Here is a 15,338-nt window from a genome sequence, read left to right on the forward strand (position 1 = left end):
CGCCGCTGGGTGGGGGGGCGGCCGGTACCGCGGCCTTCAGCGCCTCCTCCGCCTCCCCGCCGGTCACCCCGGGCTCCTCAGGGCCCCGCCGGGGGCCAACGGCGTTTCCCCGCCGGTAAACGAGTGCTCTTAATGGCAACGGGCGGCATCTGCCCCCCTACACCGTGGTCAAACGGGCGCCACACGCAGCGCGGGCCTCCCGGTGCTGTGGGGCCACCACGGCACGGCTGCTCAAATCGTGGATTTCCAGATCGAATTTGCCAATTTTTTGTTTTGCCTTTCCACTGGCTGCCTGGGCTGCGCTTGTGGGTTGATTTCCCATCTTCAAAATTTTAAAAATCCTAAGATTTGTGGAAATCGTGGCCATAGTTCTGCACACCGGCCCGGGAGCAGTGGCGGAGCAGAGCCATCGCCGGGCCGGACAGGGAGAACAAACGGGGGATCCCACACCAGGATAGTGCCACGGCACAACTTGGTTTTGCTCTCCATGTTCTGGGTTCACATGAGCTTCACCCTGGAAAATAACTGTGTCCGGGGAGAGGATGTGTTGCCACCAACATGAAGTGAATTAGGGAAAGAAGAGTGAGCCCACTGCCTTTCCGTGAAACCCAGTGCTTCAGGGTTGGCGTATCGGGGAATAATCTACCCGAACGTGTGACTAAACTGTGAAAAAAGGTGGCAGGGATGGAGATGTGTTCCTTCTGGCCGTGTCCCATTGGAAAGGTGGTGGTGAAACAACGTGTGGCTTCCCCAGCCAATTGGGATGCTGTATCCAATGCCACCCCCTCGGGAATAAAAGCATCCTGTGTTTTTCTGAGGGAAGTTCTTTGGGATGGGGAAATTTTGACGTGGACGATGTGCAGAAGGCCCCCTAGACGGTCTGAATTGCTCATTGTTCCAGCTTTATTTCAGTGCTTACTTCTGTGTAGTGGCCCAGTTTCCAACGTGGGGCCCCAGTTTATTTCTGTTCAGGGAAAAGAAAAAAAAAAATATATCCAGCTGGGCAGGAGGTCAAATTGGTGATGCAGACGCTTTCCCAAACATCAGTGTGAGTGCTGCTCACATGATTTATTATTTGTAAACACTGATCCCCATTGCAGGCCCTGCCTGCTCTGAGATGTTTGCCAGCTGCGGCTCAGCCTCTATCAGATTTCATTGGGTCGCACCCTGTCCTTCCCCATGCACTGCAGAGCTTTTCCATTGAGGGAAGGAAGAAGTATAAGGGGCCTCCAACACAAGAACCACCTCCAGCTGGTCACAGTCCAAATCCACATCAACTGTTGTTGGCCATTGCCTGTGTATTGAAATCAGAGCTCCATGGTGCTGGGTACTGGGCACATACCTGGTTAAAGAGAGGCAGGGCTCAGTCTCTTCTCCCAAGTCACAGGTGACAGGAATAGAGGAAACGGCCTCAAGTTGCACCAGGGGAGGTTCAGGTTGGATATTAGGAAAAATTTTTACACTGAAAGGGTTATCAAGCATTGGAATGGGCTGCCCAGGGAAGTGATTGAGGCACCATCCCTGGAGATGTTCAAAAAACGGGTTGACATGGTGCTGGGGGACATGGTTTAGTGACGGTTTTTTTGTCAGAGTTAGGTTGATGGTTGGATTCGATGATCTTGAAGGTCCCTTCCAATCTAGATGATTCTATGATTCTGCCTTCAGTGCTCAGCCGTTAGACAAGAGTGATGGTCAAACACTAGGTGATGTCCCACACCGATCCCTACATCGGTTCCTTTGGTATTCCCTGGGCAAGACGAGATGAAGGGCAAAGACTCCTTCCTCAGAGCTGAGTGCTGACAGCTTTGCCGTGGGGTGATGCCGGATGGGTGGGCAGCACAAAACCCTTCTTGAGCATGAAAAATGGGCATTGCTGGACCTGTAATTTTCCCACGATCGTCTTTGATCTGATCTCGGTGTTGCTGCTGTGGTGCTGGATTGGCAAAGGGACACTGTAGGCTTTGCAAGCCAAGTCGTTCTGTTTCACATCCATTTTTTAATAGAGCCAGACTTACTCCTGAAATAAACATTCTGCAAATTTGCAGCAGGGTTTGCTGTATTGTGTGAGCGTATCAGTGTAATTTCCTCTGAAAGGCACAGCCCAAAACATCTGTTACTTGACTCGCGTAAACTGGCCAGTGGTAGATGCTGGATCTGGCACTTTTTTGTTTGACTTTTATTACTACTTTGGCTTTTTTTGATGTTCCCGTGGCAGATATTTCAGTCTACTAAGATTTAGGCTGAAAGCCAGCAGAGGGAATTAATATTTATTGTCACTACAGAGTTCTTCTGTTTGACAAGGTGCAATTGTACCAGCATGTGCAGTGTCAAACATATTCCAAACAGCCTAGAAATGATAAAGCTCAGGATTCTTCTGGCTTGTTTCTGATCCCCCTAAGAAGTAAGCTCATGCCATTGGGATTTTTGGTGCTCAGGTGAGAAGCTGCACAGCAGAAGGAAGAAAAGGAAGGTGTGATCCATGTGTGAAGTACAGTTAATTCCATTTGTACCCTTGCTCTGTCCCCTGCCTTCTAAGGATCTTATTTATGCTGCCTTCTGCCTGGGTCTGAACATAATTAGGTTTAACCAGCCTCTCTGTGACGGTGTCTAACGATTTGGATGCTTTTTATTGCATTACGTGCATTCGGTTAGGTTCTGATCAGCAATGTCTAGACACATGCGGGAGTAGAGGCGTGACTTTGTTTAGAAATTAAACCAGTGGAGTGGGGGGGTCCCATCATCCGTACCTCTGTGTATCTCCTGTGTGAACCCTGCATCACTAGAAGATGGAGACCAACGGATGTCTCCATCTCTGGAGACACTCAAAACCCGCCTGGACACGTTCCTGTGCAGCCTGCTCTAGGTGGACCTGCTTTGGCAGGGGGGTTGGACTAGATGATCTCCAGAGGTCCCTTCCAACCCCATATCATTCTGTGATTCTGTGTAGACGTTGGAGAAATGCCAATGTGACCAACCACAGAGTGTTTCAGGAAGCTGGTGTGTTGGAGAAATGCCAACGTAACCAACCACAGAGTGTTTCAGGAAGCTGGTGCTGTGATTGTACTTCAGCAGAGCTTGGAGCCACCTCTGAAGCTCTCTGAAAGAAAGTGCAATCTTCCTCTTGGCTTAGAGGAGACTTCCATCAGACTCTGTGCTGCTCTGAGGAGTTGAGCCTGTGCCTGGAGGTGTCTGTGACCTGTGAGGAGATGGAGTGGAGCCACTGGCTGGCACTCTGCCACGTTAGTCCTGTGGCTCACCAAGTGAACTGTAGAGAATGTCCCCTTCATAGGGACAACGTGGGGTGGGTGGATGTGTAGCACCCAGCGATTCTGCTGCTCCTTTTGGCAAAGGGTTGCCTCCTTCTGTGGCTGCCTTTAAACTTGTGGCCTGGAGGACCTAGATTTGTTCCATGGTGTCTCCATTCTGCAGTGCAATGGGACATTATATTCCACCACATTGTGCGGGATGCTGAGGAACTGCTCGATTACAATATCATTTGATTTTGTTCTTTAATTAGGCCAGATTGGGCTTTGTTCCCATCTGTTCAATAGAAATCTCAAGTGACTGATTCTTAAGAAAATAATATCCCAGCTCTGATCCTTTTTTTTTTTTTTTTCTGAACTATACAAGGTACTTAGTGTAGTCTCTTCCCCTTCATATGATAAAATGGCTGAACCAGTGAAAAATGACTGAACTTGCTTGAGAATGAGGCATAAAGCCCCGGGAGGTAGTGTATCTCCTGAGAACGTCCATCATCTCAGCTAACGTTAGACAACATAAACTGGCTCAGCTGTCCTTGCTGTCTGAACTTCCTTCAGAGCCAGAAGAGGGAAATTTTACCCCAGAAGGGGAAATATGAAGCCAACTTGAAGAAATGCCATACTGGAAAGGAATCCCAAAACCATAATGGAGGGGAAAAGGGCCCTCATCTCAGCAGTGATCATGGAGTAGGATCTTCCAGGTTTTCAACCCTACAATAACCTCCAGCCATTCAAAGACTCAGCTTTCAGAATAACACTATACTTTCTCTTCATATTAACATTCAAACAAGTAAATAGGCTTTTGGAGTGGAGGAATCTTGGAAGCTTTTTTTACAGTCTCACCCCTAAAGATGCCATTAAAGCGGGGAGCAAGACATCCAAAATCTCTGTCAAACAGCAGTGTCCAAAGGAAATATTTGCAGATTGTTGCTATATACATAGTATGTAACTATTGTTCTCAAATTTTAAATTAACATTGCAATCCTAGCTCCATATTCTCAAGATACTGAGGACTTTTTGACTAAATGTATCTGAAGTGAAGAGTCATTAATGTGATGGTTTTAGAGAAAGTAATTTGTTTCATGTGGCTTCAGGGGTTTTTTAGTTTGTTTTTTTTTCTTGTGTGTGTTTAACTTTTTTCCTTGTAGATGCTTTACTGATATTTCACATGTCATTTGCCTAATTTGGGAATCATTCCTGGTCCCCGGTCTGGAATGTGGGATTTCGCAATTTTGTTCATCAATGACATCATGTGGTTTGTTCTCAACAGAGCAGTAACAAATAAGAGCAAGGGGGGTTTACCAGCCCTTCTATAATAAACATTTTATCTGAGTAGTCATCTTCTGGGGGTCTGAGCTAGTTTGTGGGGGTTAGATTTTACCTAGTAAGTCACGTTTTCCGTGTATATGGGACAAAGAGTCCCACCTGGATAACAAGGAATCTGCATCTTGGTTTCATCTCCCCCTGAGCAGTGGTTGCTGTGAAAGCCTGTGCTCCCGAGAGCTTTGGGAGAAGAACAGGACTTTGAGAAGCCGAGAGGAAATTCACAGTCGGTGAAAAATGCAGAAAGTGTTTGGTTTCCTTTCTGACAAGAGCTTGCATTTCTCTCCCCTTGCAAACACAAACCTGGAGGAGAAGGCTTTGCTGATTGCCAGGGTGGGAGCTGGTGTGGCTTTTCTCCCCACAGAGTTCTTCTTCCAGTTTACACCTGTTCGGTGTCATTATGAGTTTGAGCTCTCACCAGCAATTGCACTTTCTGTAGAAAAGCCTGGTGCTGGCTAAATAGAATGAGCAAGAGCGTTTCTGTGTGCAATTGCTTCTGGGAATGGCAGATTTGTGTATTTATGGATGCCTGTTAGGAGAGCATCCCCATTTGTGGGGAAGGCTCTTCATGCCTTGCTTAGCAATGCATATGAAGCTCGGGTTGCCCGTCCCTTTGTGCTCTCTGATGGCCTCCAGGCAGCACCCAGATGTATTTTTAGCTCTCGGAGTAGGGGAGAATTTGCAAGAAATTGTGCAGAGAAGAAATAAGCAAAGGAGCTGAAGCTGTCTCAATTGTTGGGTTTAGGCAAGCTGGATTTGCAGGAATGAATATGTGTTTCTGTGCGAGCAATGAAATGTATACAAAATGAGGCAAACCACCTTCCCAAAGATTTTCTGCAGAAGTAACACACTTTCCGGACGAAGACCAGAGTTCCAGTAAGGAAGGAAATCAAGTTTAACATGTAAGGGATCAGTGCTACATAAGCACACCTCTGACGTTTCAAAACTAAAAACCCGGGCTACTCCCAGAGATATAAATTCAAGGAGCCACCGGGTCTCCATCAGAGAGTCTTTGAGCTTGGATGTCAGACAAGGGAGCGCATGGTAATTGGAAGGATTAATCATTCTTCCAGTGACTATCGATAGATAACCTGCACCAGCAGCGCAGGAAAACTGCAGTGCCTCATCTATCAGGAGCTGGGCCGGGGGCTGCTGTGAAGTCCTAGTGCTAATTGCCTCAAGTTGCGCCAGGGTAGGTTCAGGCTGGATATTAGGAAAATTTTTTTCACTGAAAGGGTTCTCAGGCATTGGAATGGGCTGCCCAGGGAGGTGGTTGAGGCACCATCCCTGGAGGTGTTCAAAAGACGGGTTGATGTAGTGCTGGGAGGTATGGTTTAGTGATGATGCTCCTTGTTTGTTGTGTGGGTGTCTATTTTTGTCAGTTAGGTTGACGGTTGGACAAGATGATCTTGAAGGTCCCTTCCAACCTAGAAGATTCTGTGATTCTGTAATTAAAGCCCAGTGATCTAGAGCCAGCAGCAGCTTCAGATAGACTTGGACAAGTCTGACTCCTTCACGCGTTCCTAGTTAGCACATTACATTAGACTCTTATTCCTATAACCCTGTAAAGCATTTATGGCTTTTTACAGACACTTAAAAGCCGGTGTTATTGCTGGAAAGGGCTTGCAATTTAAGTCTATGATAAGCGGCAGATTTCTTTTGAACAACGGTTGGTGCAATCATTAAGCTGGGGTGCAGAGATTATCTCCTGAGCAGGTTCCTACAATACCGCTAATATACACAATGTCGCAGGGTAGCAGTTAATCTGAAAAAAAAAAACAAAAAACAGGGGAAGGAAGGACACCAGTAAACCACAAATCTTTGTTTAGTTTGGATAACAATAATCAAAGAACGTAAAAGCCGATTATGGCTTTGCCTCCCGCTGCTTCGCTGCCTATTCACGCAGTACGTCCTGGCTGGCCCGCTGAAGTGCAACCTGGAGGAAGCCAACAAATAATTCAAGTAATTTTTTATTATTTTTTTTTAAGATAATTTGTAGATTGCGTCCTTAGACTGTTTTTCTTCATCTCGGCTGCATAAAATAAACTCGTCGGGGTGGTAGCTGCTAATCTGGCAGCCTCAGATGGCTTTGGAGGTTTATTGATGATGTTGAAGTGACTGCCAAGTAGCAGGATTCCGTCCAGAATTACAAGTGACCTGGATGTGAAAAAAAACAAATTGGATTTTAACCCCTGCTGATACTATCTCCTGGTCCAGCTGAACTGTCATCGCCCGCAGACATGGCACTTATTTTGTCATCACAGGAGAGAGAAGTCTCGGGTCAAAGGAGATACATGTGTGCTGTAATAGCATTTCTCATCCATCAGTACCTGCTCACCTATGTCTTAAAAGTCCTGCAGAGGCATAAGAAGCAGGGAAGCCACCTGAGCCCTTCTAGGATGCTGCATCATGGTCATTGCCACTTTGAAAGCAACTCTGGGGTGTCTGCACGCCGTTTGTCAGGCAGACATCCCTTTGCCATATGTAGCTGCTCTCCAGAAAGCCTGAAGCTCACAGAGTTGCTGTGTGACTTCCCTGTCCATCCCATGGTGGAACATCTCACCCTGATGGTGCCTTTGGAGAGGTGCACTCTCCCCATGCCTGTGGATTGCAGTGACCCCCTGATCATGGGTGAACTTCTGTAAAGCATGTACCACATCCAAGTGCTACAGAGAAGCTACTTACTGAGAGCCACACGCCTGCGCCTGTGGATTGCAGTGACCCCCTGATCGTGGGTGAACTTCTGCAAAGCGTGTACCCCGTCCAAGTGCTACGGAGAAGCTACTTACTGAGAGCCACACGCCTGGCCAAACATCTGCCTGTATTTCACAGGAATCCTAACACCCAATGGAGCAGGGATGAGGCAAACTGCCTCCTGGCTCTACTGAAACATTCCCTGTTAACCAGCAGCAGACTTTATTTCTGGTTTAATGGAGCACCTCCTGTAACTGTCATCCCAGCAGCAGCCCGTCGCTGGAATGACACTGATCTTGAGTTGCCTCGAATCCCTCTCCGGGTGGAGCGGCTCCCCTGGAAGCTGTGTGAGATTAAACCCTTGTGGCATCTCCTTACAGGAAGCAGTGGAGAGAGGATTATAGACGTCCAAGTGGCACCCGCTCTCTGGGGAAGGAAGGGAAACATCTGTTAACATCTGCAGCTGGGCTTCCCAATCCCCCGTGTGACCCAGACCCCAGACTGTTTCATGGCAAGACGGATACCAAGAGGAAAACACCCCAAAAAGTGTTCTGACAGACAAGTCCATGAGCTCTTGCTACAGTTTGTTGCTTTCAAAAAGGGCCGAACACCTTGGCTTGTTAGTGGCGGTTTTGTTTGGTGGCTTTTGCTGTGATTTCCAGAGAAGGATTTCTCTGTTTTTCCTTTAGAAATATGAAACCTTATCTTTGTTTGGCTGGAGGGTCTCTAAGGATGAGTGGAGAAATAGTAGGATTATGACCTTACTAGATCAAAAGATAAAAGATAAGCAATCAGGAAAGGAAGGATTATTTCTTAAATTGCAGGAAACTCACTGTTGCTTGTTACCATCTATTTAATTCAAACATCAGAAAAACACCTGGGGTAAGAATCTAGATGTTCAGAAGATTCAGGCATCTCATCACTTTAAAAAAACCTCACAGCCACTTTCCACTCTGCTTAAGAAGTGAAGCAGAAAGGGAAAATGTCTTGCTAGTTCTCAAATAACAAACACGTTTTTTCAACTAAATTTTTAAGCCTCTGTTACACATGAAGAGTAGGTGTAAAATATATGTTTCCTTTACAGAGCACCTTTAAATCAACTAAATAGATGTCGCTTCCCACTACACAAATTGTCACTTAAGCCAGCCTTTGTGAGCTGCTATTTCTACCCAGCTCTTGGTTTTGCTGCCTGAAACACCATTTAAAATATTTCCAGCATCACCCCAAATGCAGCTGACGATTTTTGGAAGCAAACACTTCAAATAAGGCTGACTGTAAAGAATTTGCCTGGCACTAAACATGAGCTGTCAGTGCTGTTATCAGCACAGTGCCACAAACCCTTCCTCACCTGTGGGATGCTAATGGGTTTATTGCACTTGAGATGAAAGATGTCTGGTCCATAAGCCTGTCCTGCTTCTCACCATTTTCTTTCCCCAATCCAAACACCTGTGAAAGAATGTGGTGTTTAGGAAGGTAGGAGTCTAATAGCACTGTTTGGAGCCAGGTGTAGCATACAATCCTCCCTAAGGAGGCTAATGCACCGTGGTCCTAGCTATGAGGATTTGCTAGTCTCGCCTCCTCTCCAACTCCTGTCCCCTGCCAAATCTGTGGTGCCTCCAAATCCTGAGCACCGAGCCCCCTGCAAGCACTTCTCCTGAGCCAGATGATCTTACTGTCTTCTGGTGTGCCGTAAACTTCATCTCAAATCAAGCCCCTTGAAATTTCAGTCCTAAACTTCGAGTCCCGCTCTTACCCAGTCAATCCTTACTGGGAGGGTGAACCTTGTTACAGCATTAAACCTCACACAATCCAGGGAACAGCACACCCGTTCTCTAGAAGAAGGGCTGTCAGAAAAACCAACTCATTTGAATTCAGCTTGGAAAAATTTCCACTTTATGTCACGCTTCCTGCCAGCAGAATGCAAAGCCTTTTTATCAGACTAAACCTTCTCCAAATCCCTGGGCAGTGGGTAATAACGTCTACCTCTATAGTGTACTTCAAAGCGTTTCATCAAAGCCTTCGCTACCTGCCCAATGCCATAATGACCTTTATTTTGCAGAGAGATAAAGCCACGCTGAGGAGCAGTGAAGGGCGATGGAATAGGGTGCAATGGCACGGTGTGCTCCGTATGGGCATCTGTATTTATTGCTTTGCCTGAGCGAGGGTGTGCTCCATATGCACATCTGTATTTATTGCTTTGCCTGAGCGAGGCAAGTGGTAAATTGGGAAGTGCTTCTAGGTCACAGAAAAATGGCATCCTGCAGACAGTTGCTCCACAGGCTGTTGGGCACCAGCTGATGCCAGACAGGGTGGGGTGGACCTGCAGGTAAAGGTCATTCCTCTGTTCCCACCTAATACAAATCCCTTAGCATGGGGTGCTCTGGGGGCACCTAAAGCCATCTGGCGTTGGGTCCTCTTGCTCCAGTTCTGCCGTTCCTCCAGAACATCCTTCCCTGGCTGCTGGTGGAGACTCTTTCACTGAATTTTAGAGTTGGAAGGGACCATAGAGATCATCTAGTCCTCTTGAAGGGAGGGATGCTACAGCATGGCAGGGAAACCTGCTCAGAAGAGCTGCTCTGAACTGGCTAAATTTGCCCCGTTTCCCATTTTGTTGACAGTGTCCCTAGGAGGCCTCTGCCTGCTCCTAGTCCCATTCTCCTCCAGCCAAGAGGTGCTGGGCAATGGGTTCAGGGAACAGCAGACTGCCTGCACACCACAGCAGATTCTGAGTCCTACACCCTCTTTGGGTTCTCTAGAAGCCCTCCCTAAATAGAGGTTGTAAGCTCAAATCCAGCCCCAAACACCTAAGCCAAAGAGAAGACAGGAGACATTTTCACTCGTGAGTTTTCATCTGCCAGCAGAGGAGTGAGTGTAGGTTTGAGAGAAATAAGAGAGAGTTAGTTACGCTTCCTTGAATAATCCACTCCTGTCAACAGAGGTTGCTAATAGAGGTTCTGCCTGGGCATTTGGATGGAAATTAATGCATTGAGGAGACAAAGCCTGGTGCGGTTTGCAGACATGACACTAGCTCAGCGAACGGAAATGATACATCGAGTTTTATTATAGAAGATTCTTGGTAGTCCTGTTTATTAAATGGCTTTCCTGCCAAAAGTGCTAAAGGATTCTCTGCTGTTTTCCTTCTGGCTTGTTGTACCACATATCTCTAGGGCTTCAGATGGAGCATCTCCCCATACACTGCACTTTTTAGGGTTTCCCCCCCCATGGCATGATCTTAACGAGCATCACCTTTAAATGAGCATCAGCAGATACGAGACTTCCAATCTGCCCAGCTCTGACATTCATTGCACTGAGATATTTTCACTCTGAGTTTCCAATCTATCCAGATTCCTTTGCATTATCTCTCTGGTTTCCCTGGTGTTTGTGATGCCTTTCAACTTCATGTCACTTTTGTGAATGCCTGTCATCCTTTTGTTCAATCCTTCTTTGGAGCCATCAATAAAAATGTCAAAAAAGACCAAAGACCTGATCTCTGTGATTCCCTAATAAACATAATTCTATAACACAATAACTCCCTGTTTAGTATTCCTCTTTGTTTGCAGCCGCTCAGCTGTGATTCGGTCCATGGACTATTGCATTCAGATCATCCAAAGAGCTAAATTTTATGGTATGATATCAAATGCTTTATGAAATCCAAACATGCTCACAGATTTTTAAGATCAGAAAGAAGCATGAGAGCATCAAATCCTCTCCTTTCAGTCCTCAGTTGAGCATTCTGACGGGTACCACTAAAGCAGCTCTTCCGGAATGTCGGGAGTTAAAGGCCCCCGGAGATGGGAAATCAAATATTTTGCTTCATTAATCACACATATTGCTTTTTTTAGTTTAAATAACTTATTGTTAAATTTAATCAGGCTTTACCTTCTAGACATTGTTTTTGTGTCTTTTCTTCTCTAGATTAAAGATTGTCTAGTACCCGGTTGTTTCTCGCTGTGCTTATTGATGTTTCATGCAGTGATCTTTTGGGTGCTTTTTCTTCTTTTTCTTACTGACACTGCTCTTGATTCTGCAAACTCTTCTTTTCATACCCCCCTGCGTGTAGAAGTCAGTCAGTGGCTGTGACGAGGAGGATCTGCTTTCATGGGGCAATTTGCAGACTTTGAACTAGAGTTTCTAATTCTCCTGATAAGCAGGAACCTGTCAGCTCTGGCGAGGCTCCCTTTCCTGCGCATCTTGGTACCATTTGTAGGTTCCCTGGTGTACTTTAATTTTCATCTCTCCATACATAACTCCTTTTCAATCATTTAAAAGCTCGGGTGAGGTTCAAGACCATCTTTAAACAATGGTCCTGAGTCCCTGCTGACTCGAACGTGGGCAAATGCAGAGTAACTGCTTTGAAGTCAGCGATGGAAAACAGGTATAAATGTCAGGGGAGACAGACACAATCTCTTTTGATATCTCCGGAGCAGGTCATGCAGAAATAGCATCCCAAACAATATCTATGACCAGCTGTTCATCCTGTGCCTCCAGTCATTCTCCAGATACCTCAGATCCCATCTCCCAGCTGACAAGAAAACCAACTAATCCAAAAATGGAATTACCTAATTTTCTTCCCCATTATCTGAGGCTCATAATAGAAATGTGAAACGACCTGCTGTATTTCAGCGGTGGAACCGAAGATGCTAGTTGACTCTCAGGTCTCAATTCTCACTACATCATATTTCCATTTGCAAAGGTCAGGGTCAAGCCTGGTGGGGTTTTTGTGTTCAGGAAAAGCTCCCTACAGATAAAGTGGGATTCTTTCAGAGTTAAAGAGGGAAGGGGGAAAAAAGAAAGAAAGAGCTGCAGGATTTATTTAATGGAAAAAGCCTATTTCTCAGGTGGTGTAATTGAGGGTAGTTCTGCTGGCTTATATGATTGACGACTGGGAGCACCTTGTGCTCCATAACTTCATCCCATAACTTGTGGCCAGGATGATCAAGGCTTCACTCTGTCCTTTCATTGCAGCCAACAAGGACCATGTCGTGCCTTTCTCCATGGGAAGAATCGTGACTCACCTGCCGTGATGTGGATTTGGGGATTCCCCAAAGCCTTGGGTGGAGGAGAGACAGGCAGCTCTCTCCTCACACTCCCACCTCCTAATCCCTCAGGCAGAGAATGGAGCAGATGGAGAGATATTTAAACATTTTCTTTGCTTGCTCTACCTCTGAGTCCAAATATATGGGTGTCTAGGTCTGGGCTTCAGCTTGAGAGCTGTAAATAAGGACCTCTAAGCCATCCTAAGCTTGTAAATCTCCCCGTCATCCTGCAAAACCAACTGACGTCATCAGCCAGACCCGCCAGAGCACACACTTCATTACGCTCGTTAGTCGGGGTCGAAAGCAAACTCCAGGGCAGCCCGCAGAGCTCAGACCTCACAGGGCAAAGAGAAAACAGGGCAAGCACGGCACCTGTAAGGATCTCAAGGACCTGGTGTCACCACCACGGCGCTCGGCAGAGCTGAGGTGTTTCCTCTCCTGGGCTGTGGCACGAGATGGACGTGGCCAGCAGCCGGCTGTGACCCTGCAGAGACGTGGTGTCATCTATTCCCTGGCATCCAGGTTGCCAAGGAAGCAAAGTCACCAGATCTCCTCCACGACCATCTGCCTCGTAAGGCATCAAACACGTCAAGGAGATTTCTCTCCCCTGGGCCATCATCTAGATGCTTGCCGATGTGTTTGAATTGCAGGGTAGTGAAACCCCTCAAAGTTAAACGAATTATTCCAAAATCGGAGAAAGTGAAAAAGCTCTGCTGTGAGCTCGGTGCCACAGCAGCAGGAAATTATTTTGCTTTTGGTTTTGGACTTCACAGTGTCAGGAAGGACCGCATTTTATATCTGAGCACCAGAGCTAGACCTCCTTATTCATGAGCCTTAATGAGTGTGAGCCCCGGGCTAGGAATTTTGGCTACACTGTGTGTGCCGGGGCCCTGCAACAGCTCTTCATAACGTGCTGCTCTTGGACATGGCTTCCCATGGATGGTCCACCTTCATAGGCACGGAGGACCTGCCTGTGGGTCAGTGAGGAGAGCCATAAGGACATCCTTTCGCCCCTGGCTGTCTTTTCACAGCAGAGGGACTGTGGAAGCGCAGGTTTCTCTGGAGACAGTGAAGCCGGAGAGATGAAAGGGAGCAGCTTCTGTGAAGTGAGGAAGAGGGAGAGTGGGTCAGGCAGGGGCACTGATCCCACGTCCTGCACTGTGAAGCTGCTCTACAGCACATCGGGGGCTTTTCGGAGAGAGAGGCCAAGCCCTGGCTGGCAAAGCTACATCCAGACGGTTGTGGTGATGAATGGGATGTGATTCATGTAGCATCCCTTGATGGAAATTGCTTTGCTGGAGAATTGATGATGCTCAGCACAGATCAGTTCATCTCTCTGGCTTCCCTGTCCCTCTGCCCTAGATCCTGCAGGACACAGAGACCACAGCTCACCCCTCAGGTTGTAAGAGTGACTGAAGGCATCTCCGGGGGGTTGGCTCTAGTGGAAGGATGAGTGGTTGTCCATATCTGCGTGTGGGCAGCTGAGAGTTGTAGCCTGGCTGAGAATTGCTTTGCAGCCCCCACTGAAAAGCTGCCCATGGCTGCAGGAGGCTGCAGGAGGCTGCAGGAGGCTGCAGGAGGCTGGAGTGACCACGCAGTCTGGGGGAGATAATCAGATTGTGAGGAAGCAAAGGGGTGTAGAAGAGGGTGTTTCTCAGTTCAGGCTGCAAATAAGAGTGGAAGTTGCAACAGGGTAAATCCTTGGTGTGAACCAGCTGGAGGAATGAAAACTAAGAGACTTCTGTACTACCATTAAAAATGGTTTTTAGGACCCCAGGGATAAGAGTGTCCTTTCAAGCTCCTATTTCATTCAGCATCAGGCTGCCGTCAATAAACAATGTGGGAACAGCGATACGACCTGGGGGACAGGTCTCCAGTTCTCAATGAATAAGAGGTTAAATCTGAGCAATTTTGTAACTTGCTTTTTGCTGAGTTCAGGACCATCTTGCTGAACCCTCGAAGGAGATTTTCCTCCTTGTTGGAAGCATCATTGTCCTGCAACACTGTCAGGCTGGGAAGAACCGGGGAGCGGCGTGTGGTGGAAGAACAATGCCAGGCTGCCTCGGAGAGTGGTGTAGCTGCAGCTTTCTCTCCTGCTATATTTCAAGAGGATTTTAGTAACTCTTGGGTCCTCTTAAAACAGATTGTCTGATTCTTGGCAGTATATTTTGAGCGCCCAATTTGTTTCATGGCACAGAAGCGTTTCTGGACCACGATGTTTCTATGTCAACACGTGCTTGAGGAGGTAATTTTTTCAGCAGAAGTGGCAGGTGTTAGAATCCCGATCAGAGCTCTCTCCACATCTCCACATATTTTTAGTAAAGGACTTTTTTAATAAGACATGTTGATATGTTTTCTCTATGTGGGATTAAAAGCACTTTAGGCTCATGCACGGAATTTCGCTTTATAAATCTGTGGGAGTGCAGATTTTCTCCACTCTTGTCCACTCTTGTTATATTGCCTTTGTGCAATGGGAATAATAAACCTTGTCTGCCTCCTGAAGGGGCAGAGAATTAACTCTTTGAAGTTTGTAAGACCATATAAATGCCTTGCTATTATTAAAGTTACTACTACTCGGGGCTTTTAAACAGCTGCCACATTTCACTTGAGAGGAGGTTGCCTTGAACCGGTAGGTGAAGCGAACACAGTATATCAGGGTGTTACGCTGAAAAAAAGCTTTGGCATCTGTTAGGTTGAAAGGCACTATATAAATATGAGTTATTTGTAGAAATGGATTTTATAACCCTATCATTCTCCTCTGGTGTACCTCTTAATCTAAGGGTTTCAGTATCCTTTATGAACACTTAACAAGACCTATATTAAGCTTCAAGCCTCTTCAGTGCACATATTTTACATTTACATCGAGTCGATGCAGCGGGGACAGATGCATTTTTTTGCCCAGCTGGCACAGCAGGTCAGCGATGGACCTGACGGGCCTGCTTTGGTAATTAATAATTCATAATGACCCGCTGCACAGAAAATGGCAAGAGAAATGCAGTAGCTTTAGGAAGAGGTGGCCTCTCAA

At 46.7% G+C, this 15,338-nt stretch overlaps 1 protein-coding gene across 1 annotated transcript in view; it reads right to left on the bottom strand.

Annotated features, from left to right (window-relative positions):
• Window positions 1–15,338, bottom strand: part of FAM174B (family with sequence similarity 174 member B) — a 44,125-nt gene that overhangs the window by 19,444 nt on the left and 9,343 nt on the right. The window contains exon 2 of the mRNA XM_014944313.1: window positions 29–157. Within this exon, the coding sequence (XP_014799799.1) occupies window positions 29–157 (129 nt within the window). The remainder of the gene's footprint in view (window positions 1–28; window positions 158–15,338) is intronic.

The sequence above is a fragment of the Calidris pugnax genome, unplaced genomic scaffold (genome assembly GCF_001431845.1).
Source record: "Calidris pugnax isolate Ruff unplaced genomic scaffold, ASM143184v1 scaffold70, whole genome shotgun sequence".
Classification (NCBI taxonomy): Eukaryota; Metazoa; Chordata; class Aves; order Charadriiformes; family Scolopacidae; genus Calidris; species Calidris pugnax.